This window comes from Natator depressus, chromosome 13 (genome assembly GCF_965152275.1).
Source record: "Natator depressus isolate rNatDep1 chromosome 13, rNatDep2.hap1, whole genome shotgun sequence".
NCBI lineage: Eukaryota > Metazoa > Chordata > Testudines > Cheloniidae > Natator > Natator depressus.
Window position 1 is genome coordinate 5889952 of NC_134246.1, and position 16247 is coordinate 5906198.

At 49.9% G+C, this 16247-nt stretch overlaps 1 protein-coding gene across 1 annotated transcript; it reads left to right on the forward strand.

The window, feature by feature from the left end:
- The first annotated feature begins 427 nt into the window (after window positions 1-427).
- Window positions 428-15651, forward strand: SRMS (src-related kinase lacking C-terminal regulatory tyrosine and N-terminal myristylation sites). Its single transcript, XM_074970504.1, has 8 exons — window positions 428-783; window positions 7829-7950; window positions 9247-9413; window positions 10735-10876; window positions 11895-12053; window positions 13833-14014; window positions 14571-14727; window positions 15458-15651. Exons 1-8 carry the CDS (start codon window positions 428-430, stop codon window positions 15649-15651), a joined length of 1479 nt encoding a protein of 492 aa, XP_074826605.1.
- The last annotated feature ends 596 nt before the right edge of the window (window positions 15652-16247 follow it).

Below are 16247 nucleotides of genomic sequence, written 5' to 3' on the forward strand. Positions count from 1 at the left end.
CCTCCTACCTACCAGAGATTTCTGTTTGTCAGTAACTGGTAACTACCAGAGCATATTTTTGGTTAATTTCTAGTTCAAAAGATTCCCTTGCTTCTTAAAGTGTAAACAGAGTTGACTAATGAAGCAAACTCCAGCTGTGATTGTAAGGCCAGATGTGTGTGCAGGTCTGAGCCTATGGCTCCAGCCAGCAACGAGTTACACCTGATCTTCTCGTTTCACTTTCAGAAGTAGGAAGTTCTCAGCTAAAGACAGCACAGGTGCCTGTTTCAGCACTGAGCTGGCATCACACGCCCCTGAGCGTTGATTCGAACAGATGATGTGCAGAGCTCAGGACTAAAGACATGGGACCAAAAGTCCCTGCTCTGCTGTGGAGAAATGCTATAGCATAGCGGCCTCACGCTTGGACACAGCTTTGTTGGGAACAGGGATGGAACAACATGTCAGGAAGCGCTTGACCTTCCTGACTTCCTTGTGGAACAAACTCTGGCCAAACACCGTCTCTGCTGACAGGCCCTCACAGGGGGATTTTGCGCCTGATCCTGTTGCCCTGCGGCCAGACCTAGAGCCAGATCCTGTCCTCCCCAGCTCCTCTCTCTTTAGTGCACTGTATGATTTCAGAGCCAGGAGTGCAGAGGAGCTGAGCGTCAGCCGAGGAGACAAACTCTGTGTCCTCAAAGAAGAGGGGGAATATGTCTTAGCCAGGAGGCTTTCGGGGGAACCAGCGCTGGGCTACGTCCCTACTAATTACGTGGCAAGGATCAACAAGGAAACCTCCCATCAGCTGTAAGTACCAGCTCTTCACTGTGGCTTGTGTGGGGATAATCTTTTGTAAATGAAGCACAAAGCAGGGGGAAACTTGGCAAGCTGGATCTCCCGGCACCAGTGCTATATATTGATCTAAGGCCTGGCAGAACTGAAAGCTGTCCTCCCAGCTAGGGACAAAGAACAAAGGCTGGGCCTGCTGCCTCTACACTGAGGCTGTCCCCGATCAGCTCGAACTGTAGCATTGTCTTGTCTCTCTTTTATTTGTAATTTGCATTTGGTATTGTCAGTAGTCAGGGCCTACGGCACACCACGGTTATTGGGCTGCAAGTGGAACTGGTGCACTGCACAGTTCCAGGCCAAACAGAGAGATGTCTGAGCTGTTTGTTCTGTTTGTACAGCACCTAGCACAACGGGGTCCTGCTCCAAGCCGGGGGTTCATTGGTGCTCCGGTAATACAAATAATAATGATCCCTGGCAGGTGGCTGCCAAGGGCCTGCTCCACTCGCAGGTTCTGTACTGGTGTCGGTTAGGGTGTGATTATTTTCTTTTAACTGAAATAGTGATGCTGGTAAAACCCCCAGCCTGGACACATTGATACCAGTCTGAAGGGGTCTTGTCCCAGGTATAGCTGTTCCCCTTCCTGTTTGAGAATACACCGTGCCAGGATACATCACCTTTCCAGTGGTATAGCTGCCCTTTAGACGAGGCGGGTTAGACTGGTTTGATTAAAGCAATGCGAGCTGTGTGTAAACAAGGCTTTTAATCCCCCTTTGGGCTGCATCAGTCCCCCAAACCGCTGCTTGTCCTCTTCTCCCGGACTGCGGGCAGCAGGCTGTGGGGGATGAGGCTAAGCAGACAGCTGTGGCAAGCTTGGCAGAGGGAGGCAGCTGCCCTGCTGAACCCCCGAGCCCCACCAGACAAAACCCCTGTTTCGGCACAGCCACGGGCCAGTCGAGTTCTCCAGCTCCAGCACTGGCCCAAGGGGAGGGTGTTGTGGAGCTCCAGCAGCAGCAAGCTACTCTGGCAAACCACTCCTCCACCCCGCCAACAGCTCCCCAGCAACACCTTCACAGCTGCTGATTTTAAGGTGAGAACATTAACCTCTTCCTGCCCAGTGGGCGGGTGAATTTACTATTCTATAAGGCAGCGTTTCTTTCCCCGCTCACAATGATCCAGGTCCGACGTGCATTGTGAAGCACACCTGAGACACTTCCGTTCTGCCAGTATCAGGCCCATGAGTCAGTCAGTACCATTAGCATATTACACACACGCTGGAAGCAAGCATTGCGAAAACTCCGAGTGAAGTCCCAGGAAAAGTTTCTCCTCCGGTCTTTCAAGTCTACTCAAGTGGCAGCTGAGCTCTTACTTATCTTCCTGAATATGGAGTCAAAGGGGTGGAATGTGGGTGACAGCATCCGATACACACCACAGTCAGTTTTCAAAGTGAAACCACTTTGCATTTTAAAATAAATAGGGTTCCGTTCCATCTCTCCGTCTCACTGAGATCAGATAGACAGGACACCGACTAAAAAAATGGTGGTGGGATACGACCAGAATACAGGGTTTTCAGCACTGATGAACTCCGTTTCTTTTCATCAGGCTCCAGGTAGAGCTGGACTGAAAAATACAAGAAAAAAATGGATTTTTGGGGAGGGTTTTCATCAAAATGAAAAAAATTGTGTAGATCAAAGGGATCAGCAGTTTCTCAACAAACTGGTTTTGCCATTTTTGAATTGTTTTCCCTAATTTTTTTTTTTTTTTTTTTTTTTGTCCAGACAAAAAATCTGGTCACCAGATTCAATCTGAATTCACAGGTAGGGTCGGTCACCCCAAACCTGCATTTTTTCAGTGATTTTAGTATTTGCCAAAAAATAAAAATTCCCCCAACTCTCCACACAACCCCATCCAAGCCCTAGTATCAATGGCAGGGTGGGCATTGTACCGGTAGCCATCAGTACATCCCGATGCCTGTCAGATGCCAGGGGCATGACACTTGTGTAGTCCAGACCCTCATCCACTGATTGGGGCTGGGTCAGTCTTTACCAGCACACCTGTGTTTCACACCTGTATTACAGATGGCACATGGAGTAAAGGAACCCACCTTTTCTTGCTGGTGGTATCAAACCTCAGTTTGGATCAGGAGTGACAATGTTTGTGGTAGTGCTTGTCTAGAGCATAAACCCACAGTGCAGTTTAGCTGTTACGACTGGCAACTCACCAGGACAGCAGAAGGCAGGTTCAGGCAAAGCTTCGTTGACAAATTCATTCATGGGCCCCGTGAAAAGAGTAGTTGATTTAGAATAATTCCAGGAGAGGAGTAAAAGTCATTAGTACTCCTATGTGGAGGAAATTGATCCTTAACCTGTGGAGCATGCTTGGCTTCGTTGATGCTATGTATTCCTCACTTTCTTGCCTCACCAATTCATAGTTCCTTTAATAATCTGCAGCCAGCAATAACCTGTGTGGCAGAGAGAAATTAGTGGGGTGTACGCACCAGCGTCCCGATTTCTGAAAAGCGGCTTCTGAGTTTGTTACCAAATAGTCTCGTGAGTGCAGTTTTGCAGGAGCAAAGAATCTGATCTCACGGAGTCACCCAAATCACTGGCTGCACCCCCACACACCTGGTAGAGTGGGACTTTCAGAAGCGGTCACCTAGCTCAGTGGTCTTCAAAGTTTTTGGATCGCGCACGCCCCAGTGCCACCGAAGAAAGGAGAGGGGAAGACCTGCCGTAGGCGTGCTGCCGAAGAAAAAAGGAGGCAAGACCTGCCACAGGCCTGCTGCTGGAGGGGAAGACCTGCTGCAGGCGAAGAAAAAAAACGGCGGAGTGCTGTCAGGTGACACTCCTCCTGCCACGCACCCCCTGGAATCCTCTGGCGCCCCCCCTGGGGTGCACGCACCCCACTTTGGAGACCACTGACCTAGCTCACTGAAATCCAGTGGCAAAACTCCGCATCTCCGTGGCAGAAGCCTTGTGCCGCCGCTGAATGCTTTTTGGGACTCCCACCTACGTATCCACGTATTCTCAAATACGCCTGCAATTGTTTGCACCCTACCACCTGCCCCTAGTTATCTGGGGGTGCAAGACTGATGGCTGAGTTGAGGCCCATATATAGGGCCCGACCAAATTCACGGTCCATTTTGGTCAGTTTCACGGTCATAGGATTTTTAAAATCCTACATTTTATGATCTCAGCTATTTAAATCTGAAATTTCACAGCGTCATAATTTTAGGGGTCCTGACCCAAAAAGGAGTTCGGGGGGGCCGGGGCTTGCAAGGTTATTGGGAGGGGTGGGGATTGTGGTACTGCTAACCTTACTTCTGCGCTGCTGCTGGCGGCGACGCTGCCTTCGGGGCTGGGCTGCCGGAGAGCAGCGGCTGCTGGCCGGGAGCCCAGCTCTGAAGGCAGAGTCACCACCAGCAGCAGGGCAGAAGTAAGGATGGCCTGGTATGGTATGGCCACCCTTACTGCTGCTGGAGGGGCACTGCCTTCACAGCTGGGCACCTGGCCACTAGCTGCCGCTCTCCGGCCACCAGCCGCTGCTCTCCAGCCACCCAGGTGTAACATAGCAGCTGGAAGGCCAGGGGTCTGCCGACGAGCTGCCTGCTCCCCACAGCGTGTTCGCTCCGCACCCTCCTATGCAGCCGGGCAGTGGGTTGTCTTCACCTGCGGCCTGCCGGTGATGCTGTGATTCTGCTCCCATTGCAGGCGGGGGGCTTGAGGGCACCGCCTGGCCCCATGCCTGGCAACCTAGATTCATTTTTCATTTACGGGGTGTATGTGCGCTTGCAGCTTGCCCAGAACCGTCACGCTAAGTGAAGAGACGAGAGGGGGGACTATGCTAACAGCCTGGGGGGGAAGCAGCTTTCCTCAGCTAGCTGGGTGTATTGCAAGTGAGCCGGTTGCGGGGGAGCGAGACGAAGAGCCTGTCAGATCCACACCACATCAGTGCTTGCAGCTGAGGCAAATAATCCCTTTCCATCTCCCTTCTGTGCAGTTACACCAACCCTGGGTCCCAGGACAGGCTCAACCTGTCTTCCCCCCTGCCCCTCCCAACAAGAACAAACAAGAACAAGAAACGCCAGCTGTGCCTTGGGCTGAGTATACGACGCTGCTGGATGGATCAAGTCCCTGGTAAATGCAGGCTCAGGGTCGCCATTCACCCAACACCTTCTGGGAGCCTCTCCCAGTGCCTGCATGGGGGTGTGCAGGGATACTAACAGACCCTTTCACTGCTCATCCCTTTGTAACAAACACCAGTGCAGCTTTCTGCAGCAATGGCCTCTAGTACCCTGGCAACCGCCTTTACTCACATATTGGCTGGGAAGCGATGACCTCTGACCCTTTTCCAGATGATTTTTAACAATAGATTTGCACAAATTATAGCACTAGAGGAGTTGGAGGGGGAGGACGGAGCCGGGATCCACTTGCATCCATCAGAATGCCTGACCGGCAGGATTTTAGGAGCAGTGCAGTTTAGGTTAGTACTTACATTGTAAACTCCTTGGGGCAGGGACCGTCTCTTTCTGGGTTTGTACAGCGCCTAGCACAATGAAGCCCTGCTTCACAACTAGGGTTCAGAGGCACTATGGTAATACAAATAAATGATGTAATAATTAGAAGAGTGGTGAGAAGAGACACATGATATTGTTCCTGGCCCCCTGAACCCTTACACACACTGAATGGCCACGTATACATTTGCGCATACACATTTTAGTACCCATGCGTGTTAAGATGGGATAGTCCTGGTTGGAGACAAGGCTGGCTCTGGGCAGGGACTGTGCAAAATGTCCCTTGTGTGATGTTTAGTGAGTTAAGTCTCCACACTTAAGGAGATTGCAAGAGTTCTGCTGCATTCTGTGTCCAATTGCAATTGGCTCTGCCTGTAACAACGAGCTTCCTGGAGCCCTGCCTGCACTGTGTCTGGGAAACTCAGCCCTTAAAGGTCCTGTCCCCAATAGGACACCTAGCACAGCTCTGCCCACAGCACCTCACACCTGACCTGCAGCCCTGCCTTGCTATTCCAATCTTAGACCTCCTTTGGTCAGAGACTGACGATTGTACGGCATTTTGCCAAGCACAAAGGGTAGTTTTGTGACGGGCAAATAGAGGAAAGACAACTGGCACATTTTCACTTGTGACCTAATCCATATTTGAACCTGGATTTTCTAGAACTGAAGGGCAAATAAGTGCCTTATTTTAGATGCTACCAAACCCTTCTAATTCTTCCTGCTTCCTTAACTGCTGAATTAAGATCAACATGGCCGGTATCTTTGGTGGAGTTAAGTATTTATAGCAGACGCCATTGGTTCTAAAGATCTGCTCTTATCTGGGGCAAAGTGCCGGGCTTTCCTGTACTCTCCTCCAGAGTCCAAAGAATGAAGGAAATAGTTTGGCATTAACAAGCTGTGATACCAGATAACAAAAGGCCCCGGTGAAACTGAGCAAATCATTCAGCAGCCTCTGAGCGCAAAGGTTAGCGATGACATCAAAGGGTGTGATTGTTTGTGGTGCGATTGTTTGCGGGTTCTCCTGTCTCTGCACTGTAAATCAGCTCTTCTGCTGCTCATTAGGCAGTTGCACAAACACAAATAGTGATAACCACAGGTAGTGTGGGCTGGAACCCAAGAACCAGCATCTCTGCTATTCCAGCTCGGTGGGGACATGGGGAGAACATCTGGCATCCTGACCTTCTGTTCAACCCTGCCACCGGGGGGTTGGATACAAGCAGTTTCTGGCCAACCCTCAGCACTGGCACTGGGGACTGGGGTTTCTGCTCCTTTTGTGCCACATGAGACATACAAAGCCTCTGCAGAGGGCAGGGAATGAATGTAACATGGTTGATACCCAAGGGGAAGGAAGCTGTGTGGGAGACATTAGGAAAACAGTGTGTGCGTCTGATGTGACCAGTCCGGGGAGCGACATTATAAATTAAGAAATTGACATCAACGGGCAGCTCCTTCAATACTGGGGCTCATGCCTCCACAATGAGGGTGGGTGAAGCTAGCAAACTGCACTGCTGGCTTGTACATGTGCAGCCACAATGTACATTACTGAACTGAAATCGACATCAAAGGGCAGCTCCTTGAGTACCCGTGAGCATGAGCACTGTAAACTAGCAGACCTTGTCTCTGGCTTTCACGTGGGCATCCCTCGCACCAGGCGGTCAGTGGGCTAAGCAGGGCTGGGTTACAGATGACGAGGTCTTTTCAAAACAAAGGAAATGGTTGGTTGGACTCCGCATCCAGCCCCACGTCCATGCTCACATGAGCATACGCAGTTATGCACCAATATAACCCACTAAACGCCATTCCTAAGAAAGGCCAGAGCACACCACTTCAGCAACACCCAAACAAGTGGTAAATATGCAAATTAACCCTGCCCGCGGGTGAGGGAAAGTCACTTTGCCCTCTTCACATCTAGGGGGAGCCGGAGACCTTCTATTCCCTGCAGGCCTCCTCGAACCTGGGCTGATACATGCAAAGGCTGGTCTGTGCCTGTGCATTGTGCATTAACCTAGCCCATGCAGGTTGTTCCTGCTGCAGCAGACAGCTCTTCTTCTAGGAAAAGAAGGAAAAGGTGCATTTCTCTCTTGTGCACCCTGGGCACTGGCCACCCCATTTTTTACTTGCTAGTATTCAGGGGGCTGGAGTTTTTTTGCAGCACGTCTTTTATTATCTGCCTTAGGAGGTTTTACTGGTGCCCATCACTCCCGTATCACACCACCTTCTGCATAAAACACAGCAGTGCCCATGAGCCCACCTGGGCCAGACCCTCAGCTGGTGTCAATCAGCATAGCTCTGTCGAAGTCCGTGCAGAGCTGCTGATTGACCCCAGCTGAGGACCTGACCCTCCGTCACTTGTCCCCTGGCGCATGCTATGGCTAAACGGAGCCAGCTGCAGCCACACGGTGCAGAGCCCAGCACGGTTCACGCTGCCCATTTCGGTGCATTATTGGGCTTTACTCTGACTCCTCTCGTCTCAATGCCTCTCGGGGCCCGGGCGCAGCGAGGGTCTGTCCTGAGGGCTCAGTCGCTCTGATCGGCCATTTGTCTTTCTTGCAGCTGGTACTTCAGTGGAGTCAGTCGAAATGAGGCCCAGCAGCTCCTTCTCTCACCGCCCAATCAACACGGCTCCTTCCTCATCCGCGACAGCGAGAGTAGCCGGGGGGAGTATTCTCTGTCAGGTAACCCCCAGCACTCTGCAAAGTCCGGCCCTGCTGCTGTCTGTGGCTCATTTCTGCCCTCGCGCCACAAAGGGGGCTCAGCGCTGCCCAGGAGCACAGGGTGGCACAGCTGGTGGGGAAGGGAAGTGAAGATGGTCGTGAGCCACCTTGCCACCTACCTCCATCCTGGGGGCCTGCCAGAGGCCAAATTCACCCCTGGCATAATTTAGAGCAGTCTCAAGGCACTTTTTGGTGGGGTCAGTTTTAGGTTCCTTTCTCTCTCGGTCGCCCTTCCCTGGGCTGTGCCAGCCCCAGCTGTAGATTTGGTAAGATGAGGGGAAAGGGAAGTGATCAGCATGTACCACATGCAAGTGGGAGAAGCCCCTGGGTGAAGGAACATTCTGCCTGTGGAGCTGGGCTCACCAACATGCAGGAAAGAGCTTGGATGTGTTTAAAGTGGTTTATAGCATCCTGTTAAGATGGATTCACTTCAGCTCTGAAAAGGGACAGAAAGCCACTCCAATAGCCATTGAACGCCCTGCGTATCTATGCAAATATTGATCGCTGAATCACTGTGGGAAAGCAAAGTACAATGCTCTCATTCAGGGATAGGAAAGCCATAAACAATTGACAGCTTCATAAGACAGCTTCATAGCCCTTAGCCACAGGGTTTATTTCCAGTGGATTGTTCTATTGATCTGTGGATTATATAAAAAAAGAAATTCCGGCTTTAAGCTATCAAGGCCTGATTCAGGTCTCATTTACAGTGATGTAAATTCATAGATTTTTAATGCATCACTTAGTCTGACCTTTGGCATGACACAAGATGAAGACCCTCACCCCAGTAATTTCTGCATCACGCCCATAAACTCTGTTTGCAAACTTGCGTACAGTGATATTCAGTCTTGATTGAAAGACTTCAGGTGATTGGAGATCGCACCATGTCCCTGGGTAAATTGTTCCAATGGTTAATTACCCTCCCTGTTAAAAATTTACCTCCAGTCTGAATTTGTCTAGCTTTAGCTACCAACCATTGGATCTCGTTGGCCTTGGTCTGCTAGATAAAGAGCTGTCTACTATCAAATCTCTGCCATGCTTTAGTATTTAGAGACCATTTATAGACCAAGTCACCTGTTAACCACCTCTTGGATAAACTATGTAGGCTGAACTTCTTTAGTATGGAAGTCAGTGTTGTTACTCTGGTGTAAATGAGAGCCAAACTGAGGCCAGAGCCAGCAATGCTCAAGAGGGGACTAGTGCTGGTTGCATGGGTCACTGAACTCTGTTTCAATTTCTCCTTTGGTTTTTCTCTTGCAGTCCGTAATCATGCTAAAGTCAGTCATTTCCGGATCTGTAAGGAGCCCGACGGAGGTCTGTACATACAAAAGGGACACACTTTCCCCAACATGGAGGAACTGCTCACCTTTTACACCATAAACTGGAAAGTTGTACAGAGCCCCTTGTTACAGCCCTGCATCCCTAAGGTCTGTGTACACAACACTAGTGTCAACTAGTTTCTTTCACTCTTACCCTCATCTTAAACCTGATGCTCACCATTTGCTTGCTGGCCTTGGCCGTTTTCTTTCTTCGTTATTTCATTTTAGTCTTGTAACTTGTTCTGTGATTGTGATGGGGTAGGGAGCAGGTGATTTGCTAGGGGATATGGTGGCCATTAGAACAGAGGCATTCTGAAGGACAATGCAGGCAGTTTCTTGTAGAACTGGTTGCATTCTTTTTGTTTTGGAGCCAAAAAAAAAAAAAAATGAATCCGAAAACTATAAACATTCTCCAGTGGGAGAAATGGGGCCAGAATGAAAAAAAAAAATCCATGTTCATTCTGCCAACAGAAATAAAAAAGTCTTTCAGTGAAAAAATGGTGAAAATGAAAAACATTTTTTTCAGCATTTTTTCACAGAAATGTGTCCATAATTTTTTGAGCAGCTCAACTTTTGACACTTTATTAAATGAAAGGTTTAAGTGTCCTTTTAATATAGCTGCCCTCTTATCCATCCATCAGCCTCTTTGCTTTCAGCTCTGCTGTGTTAATTATAAGGTTAAGGAGTCTCTCTTGTTCTGCGGCTTTTATCTGGTTTCCCTTTCTTCAAGTTGAATTGCACAGGGCTTTCTCAAATGCTTACTCCATATTCAAGGCCATCTTTAAGGTCATTGGTTCCAATTCGGAGTGAAAAAGAATTTGAAATGTAGGAACTTCCTCTGGAACAGAAACTCCAAGTTTCAACCAGCTCTACCGAGAAGTTTAATTTGCAGGGGACAGAGACCAGTTTCCTATAGCTTCACTGAGCACCCTCTTAACATACAAATCAATATTAATGGTGCAGATGGGATGGTCTCTCTGTGATCTGAGCGGCTGCTTCCTGCTACATACCCCTTCCAGCAGCTTCTCTGCCTTCACGCTTCCTGTGAGACCTAACTGCCTCCCGAGAGAAACCAGAGCCCTTAGTATCCCTTGAGCCTTTGTAGTTCCTGGTCCTAAAATGGTGGCAGATCCTGCAGTCTCCAAGTTCTGTTCTCATGGGCATCTCTGGCTCCCAAATGTGGCCAGTGCTCCAAAGGCAGCAGCCACAGCAAAGGATTCTGGGACACATCTGAGGGTCAGAAGTGCACATGTAACTGAGGAGAATCAGGATGAAGAGGTGCTGTTTGGGACTGGACTGGATGCTGACTTCGGTTGCTTTCTCAGCCTATGCCCAGGTCTGCCCTGGTTCATAAAGCTGCCTCTACCTGACTAGCTGGATGGCATAGGCCTGAAATGAAATGTTCTGTGTCTCTATACGTTTAATACAGACACCTCCAATGAGAGATGCATGGGAACGGCCCCGTTCAGAATTCACCCTCGGGAGGAAACTGGGGGAAGGATACTTCGGAGAGGTGTGGGAAGGATTGTGGAAGAACATGGTCCCAGTTGCCATCAAAATCATAAAACAAGGTGCGTGGACGCGAAGGCAGGGAACATTAACCATGTGCCACCTTGCCTCTTTCACTCACTGCCATGAAAGATCTCTCCAGTCTGTTTCATTTCCCCCTTGATCACCCAACCTTTCATGTAAACAATCAGACTGAATAAACTAACTGTCGATAGGACTTCCTGCCTGGCTTAGTCGGGCAACCCTAGCTCAGTAAGGCTACTTGCCTGGAAGCGAGGTGCATGCCAAACATCCACACATCTGCATACACCCATTCGAAAATCCGGTCCTATCTACGCTGAGGCCTTTACAAAATGGCTTCCTCCCCCCTTACCCCCCATCACTCTGGAGGCCTCATGGTAAGACACTGCACTGTTGTGTGGAACAGGGGCTCTCAACCTTTCCAGGGTACTGTCCCCCTTTCAGGAGTTTGATTTGTCTTGTGTACCCCAAGTTTCACCTCACTTAAAAACTCCTTGCTTACAAAATCAGACATAGAAATACAAAAATGTCAGAGCACACTAGTACTGAACAATTGCTGACTTCTCATTTTTACCATATATTATCAAATAAATCAATTGGAATATAAACATTGTACTTACATTTCAGTGTATCGTATATAGAGCAGTATAAACAAGTCCTTGTCTGTAAGGAATTTTAGTTTGTACTGACTTTGCTAGTGCTGTTTATGTAGCCTGTTGTAAACCTAGGTAAATATCTAGATGCCTTGATGTACCCCCGGAAGACTCTGCGTCCCCCCAGGGGCAGGCTTACCCCAGGTTGAGAGCCACTAGTGTGGAAGGCCCTTCTGCACTCAGCAGCTACCTGAAAATGGCATCTCAGTCCTAACGAGAACAACCTCAATAAATGTTATTGTTAATGAGCTGTGAGGGGATGGGGTGCGTGAGCCGTGAGAGACGCGGATTGGGGGCGGGGCTGGAAAGCTCCCGCAGCCACATGGAGAAAGGCAAGTTATGAATGGCAGGGATGAACGTAGCGAGAAACGCACTCACCCCGGAAACGTCTCGGCTTCCTCCACAGCTGACATGAAGGCGGAAGACTTCACCAAAGAGATTCAGAACCTGAAGCGGCTGAAGCACGAGAGGCTGATCCAGCTCCATGCGGTCTGCTCTGTGGGCGAGCCCCTGTACATAGTCACCGAACTCATGAGGAAAGGCAACCTGGAGAGCTACCTCAGCGGTCAGTACCACCCGGCCCTGAATGCCAAGCGCTGCGCAGGGAGTCATAGAATCATAGAATATCAGGGTTGGAAGGGACCTCAGGAGGTCATCTAGTCCAACCCCCTGCTCAAAGCAGGACCAATCCCCAATTTTTGCCCCAGATACCTAAATGGCCCCCTCAAGGATTGAACTCACAACCCTGGGTTTAGCAGGCCAATGCTCAAATCACTGAGCTATCCCTCCCCCCGTGTGGCAGTGCTGCTCTTGGAACTCGAGTCTCCCAGCACTCAAGAGCACCTCGAAGGGACTGCAGGGCCCAGTCGGGTGCCTCCACCCTGCCCAAATTAAAACGGCGACAACGCGCTACCATCAAAAGAGGCAGCCCGCCGAGCTCTGCTCTCATGTACTTTGGGGCGAAGGCAGGGCGGCTCCACCCCAATCGGAGCAATTCCATGCTTACCCCAGTGTAACTGAAAGCAGAATTCAGCCCCGGGTACATTCTAATTCACCATACGTCGGCCAGGGACAATTCGCCATTTTTAATTTAAACCTCTTACAGAAGCCCTCGCCCCTACCACCGGTAACTATGCAATGGGCCTCTTTGCAGAAAAGTCTCAATAGTCCTGAGCACCCAGATCTGAATGTAAGGCCTGGTCTTCACACCATTTTTTGTACTGGTATAACTCACTTGGTCGGGGGTGATTGTTTTACTGAAATATATATACTAGAATAATACCTCGTGTGGGTTATATCCGTATAATGCTGTCTTATTCCAGTACAGTTTATTCCCCTTCCTTTATGGAGGGCGGTAGTGCTCGGACTATACCGGTGTAGTGAAAACAGTACAACTTGTGTATGTCGACAAGGCATAGGCTTCCTCAAAGCTCCTGCAGGTTTGAACTCCTGCCGTCGCTTGACGCCCCTCTCTAAGAAGAGTTGCCATGGCGCATTGAGACATTCGCGCAGTCCGAATGGCGTGCTGCTTTGTTGTTCACCGACTCCAAAGGAGGTTCTTTCACCGGGGGACTGGGAGAGTGAGTTTTCAGCTCCCCAGCCTGCTCGGCCACAACCTCTGTCGGAAGCGAATTGCCAAAACTTGTCCCTTGGGCACTGGCATCTGAAACGGATAAAAAGGCAAGTCTCCTGTTGCCATCTTGATGAGTCAGCCCTGAAACTGCACGAAGAACATGCCTGTGGTGTTTATTTCTCTCATTCTTTTCTTTCATTCCCCCAACCAGGAAATAGTCGTTAGGGAAACAAGTCACACAGCTCCCAGCTGGGACCTCTTCTTTACTAGGTAACATCCGCCATTGACTAATGGGACCTCCTTTGGGGCTATGGATCCAGCAGGACTCATTATCCAAGGAGCAGCAATTCCTAAGTAGGATGGGTTCTGAAACACAACTCCCAGCCAAGAGTTAGACTCCATGGCTCATACTCCTAACAGTGGCTCATACTCCTACCATACTCCTTATGAGGACCACCTTCCTCACTGCAACAGAGCTCACAGGGGTCCAGCGCCTGCCAAGCACTGAAACACACGCTTAACTTTACAGACATGGAAGTCAAGGGGAACCTGCACGTGCTCAAAGTTAAGTGTGTGCGTGAGTGCTTTGCAGAAGTGGGGGCTGAATAACAAAGGCTGCACACGTTCATAACGTGTTTATTTTGTCAGTTCCTAGCAGCAGGTCTCTTTCCCAGCAAGGATGTACTGATTCCATAACGTGCTCTGTGAGGGTTTTAATGGATCAGCCTAAAACAGAAAGTGATTTTGGTCCTTCGATCACTGGTTTAACAGGTCTGGAAGGGAGGGCTCTGAGCACACTCCACCTGATGAGCATTGCTTGCCAGGTGGCCGATGGGATGACGTACCTTGAAGAACAGCATATCGTTCACAGGGACTTGGCCGCTAGGAACATCCTTGTGGGAGACAACCTCACCTGCAAAATCGCCGATTTTGGACTCGCCAGGCTCCTCAAGGTTGGTCTGCTGGAAGCTGTTGGTCCCTTTGCCTTGCTTATTTCCACATTCCCTTCCCTGTCCCCAAGGGGCTCCCAGTTTCAAAGCCCCAATTCACACTGGAACCTGTTAGCCCCACCCTTGAGGCTTTTACAAGGTGGCACCATCCTACCAGCTGGTTAGACTTAGATACAGCTGATTAACTGGCTGGAGGGGTTGCCTTTGAATGCCACAGAACAGACAACTCCACCTCTCCCCAAACACTGACTTTTCTGCCTGCCTAGAGGATGAGAAACTAGCACCAGGGATCCAGCCTTGGCTGTCCCAGGTTGACAATGCCGAGAGCTACAGCTAGACCGAGGTACTGAAACATGGTCTCCAGTTACATCGCATGTGGCAGGACACAATCAGTGTCGGCCCGGAAACGAGTGCACCATTGGAGAGAGAGAGCTGTGGGGCTAGTAAGGGTTACTTGAGATAGCAGCTTAGGCTTCTCCTGCCCCCGTGCCTTTGAGAGAGGGGATATTGTGTTTGTTATTTCCCCTTCGCTCATGGCCCATCTCCTGCTGCTTTTTAGGACGATATTTATTCCACCAGCGGCAGCACCAAAATCCCAGTGAAGTGGACAGCACCAGAAGTAGCAAACTACCACACCTACTCACTGAAATCTGACGTTTGGTCCTATGGGATCCTGCTCTATGAAGTCTTCACGTATGGGCAGACCCCGTATGAAGGTATGGTGCCCACCCTTCCCCCTCCTCTTTACCAGCTGTGCTGCCTTTCGAGGATACTGTGCCACGCTCTTTCAGAGAATGTCCTTCAGGGCGCGTCTACACAAGAAAAGCACCTGTGGTCGCAACTCTCAGAACCCAGGTCAACTGACTCGGGCTCGCACTGTGGGGCTAAGAATAGACATTCGGGCTGGAGCCCAGGCTCTGAAACCTGCCGAGGGGGGAGAGACTTGCAGCTCCGACCTGAGCCCTAATATCTATCCAGCTATTTTCAGCCCTGTGGCACAAGCGCTGCCAGCCTGAGTCAATTGCCCTAGACTGAGACTTGGTGCCACGGATTGGTTTGGTTTTTTGCAGTGTAGATGTACCCTTGTTGTGCTCCCCTTACACAAGGCTGCTGTCCTCTGGCTCCCCGCCTCACCGACATCCAGCAGATATCCCTGATGAAATGTGTGCTCCTGCCACCCCGCCATCCAGTCTTCCTGCCAGGAAAGGAGGCTTGCAGCACAGTGCATGGAGCTGCTACGGTACAGCCAGGAGGCAGCCTTGATAGTTGCTTGACACAGGTTTCACTACACATGGGAGGTGCACTTGATGAGGGATCGAATGGTGATGGAAAAGCCGTTCCATACAGGCCAGCTAGACTCTTCAGAGCCACCCTGAGCCATTTGGGGGGATAAACTCCACAACGTGATGGTGAATAGGGTCATTGGAGTTTCTTGTTTCCTTACAGGAATGACAAACCAAGAAACCATACAGCAAATCAGCATGGGCTACCGCCTCCCCCGGCCAAGCACTTGCCCTCCTGAGATCTATATCGTCATGCTGGAGTGTTGGAAGGGTAATGCTGAGGAACGACCCACCTTCCTCACTCTGAGAGAGAAACTCTGCTCGATTTACAGACGGGCGCACAATTCGCTCTCCTGATGGGAACGGCCCTACGCCTCACCCCCGTGATTATTTGGGGTTCCATTTCCCACACCCACCAAGCATAGCAGCACTGCTGGAGGTATCCATTCCATTGACTAACCTGTGCAGGGCTTGAGGCCAGCGGGCATTCTTGTGTTGCACGTTTCAGATGAAGATACACAAGGCCTTCTCCTTAGGAGGGACAGAAAACCGTGCTCCATTTTGGAGACTTTTAGCCTCCTTGCTATGGTCTGGCTGTGCCCTCCACAAGAGGACTATTCATTATAGATGCGGTACAGCAAAGATGTCACCCTGGGTATAAGAAGTTCTTAATCTAAACAGTACAGCAGGATTTCACAAGCTACCCGCTGCGTTGAAAGTGAAGTTTCCCGTTTATTTTGTCTGTGTAAACTACTGATTGCTATGGATTTATTCATGATGTGTGTCTGATTTATTTATTGATCAATGCATGTAAACCCACTCAGTTTTCACAGCGCATGCGGACAATGTAACTCTTCAGAGTACTTGCTAGTATCAGTGACAGGATCAGACCTGACCGTGTTGTAGTTCACAGCAAGAAAAAGCCATGTAAAGCCCTGTTTCCTCATGGGGGT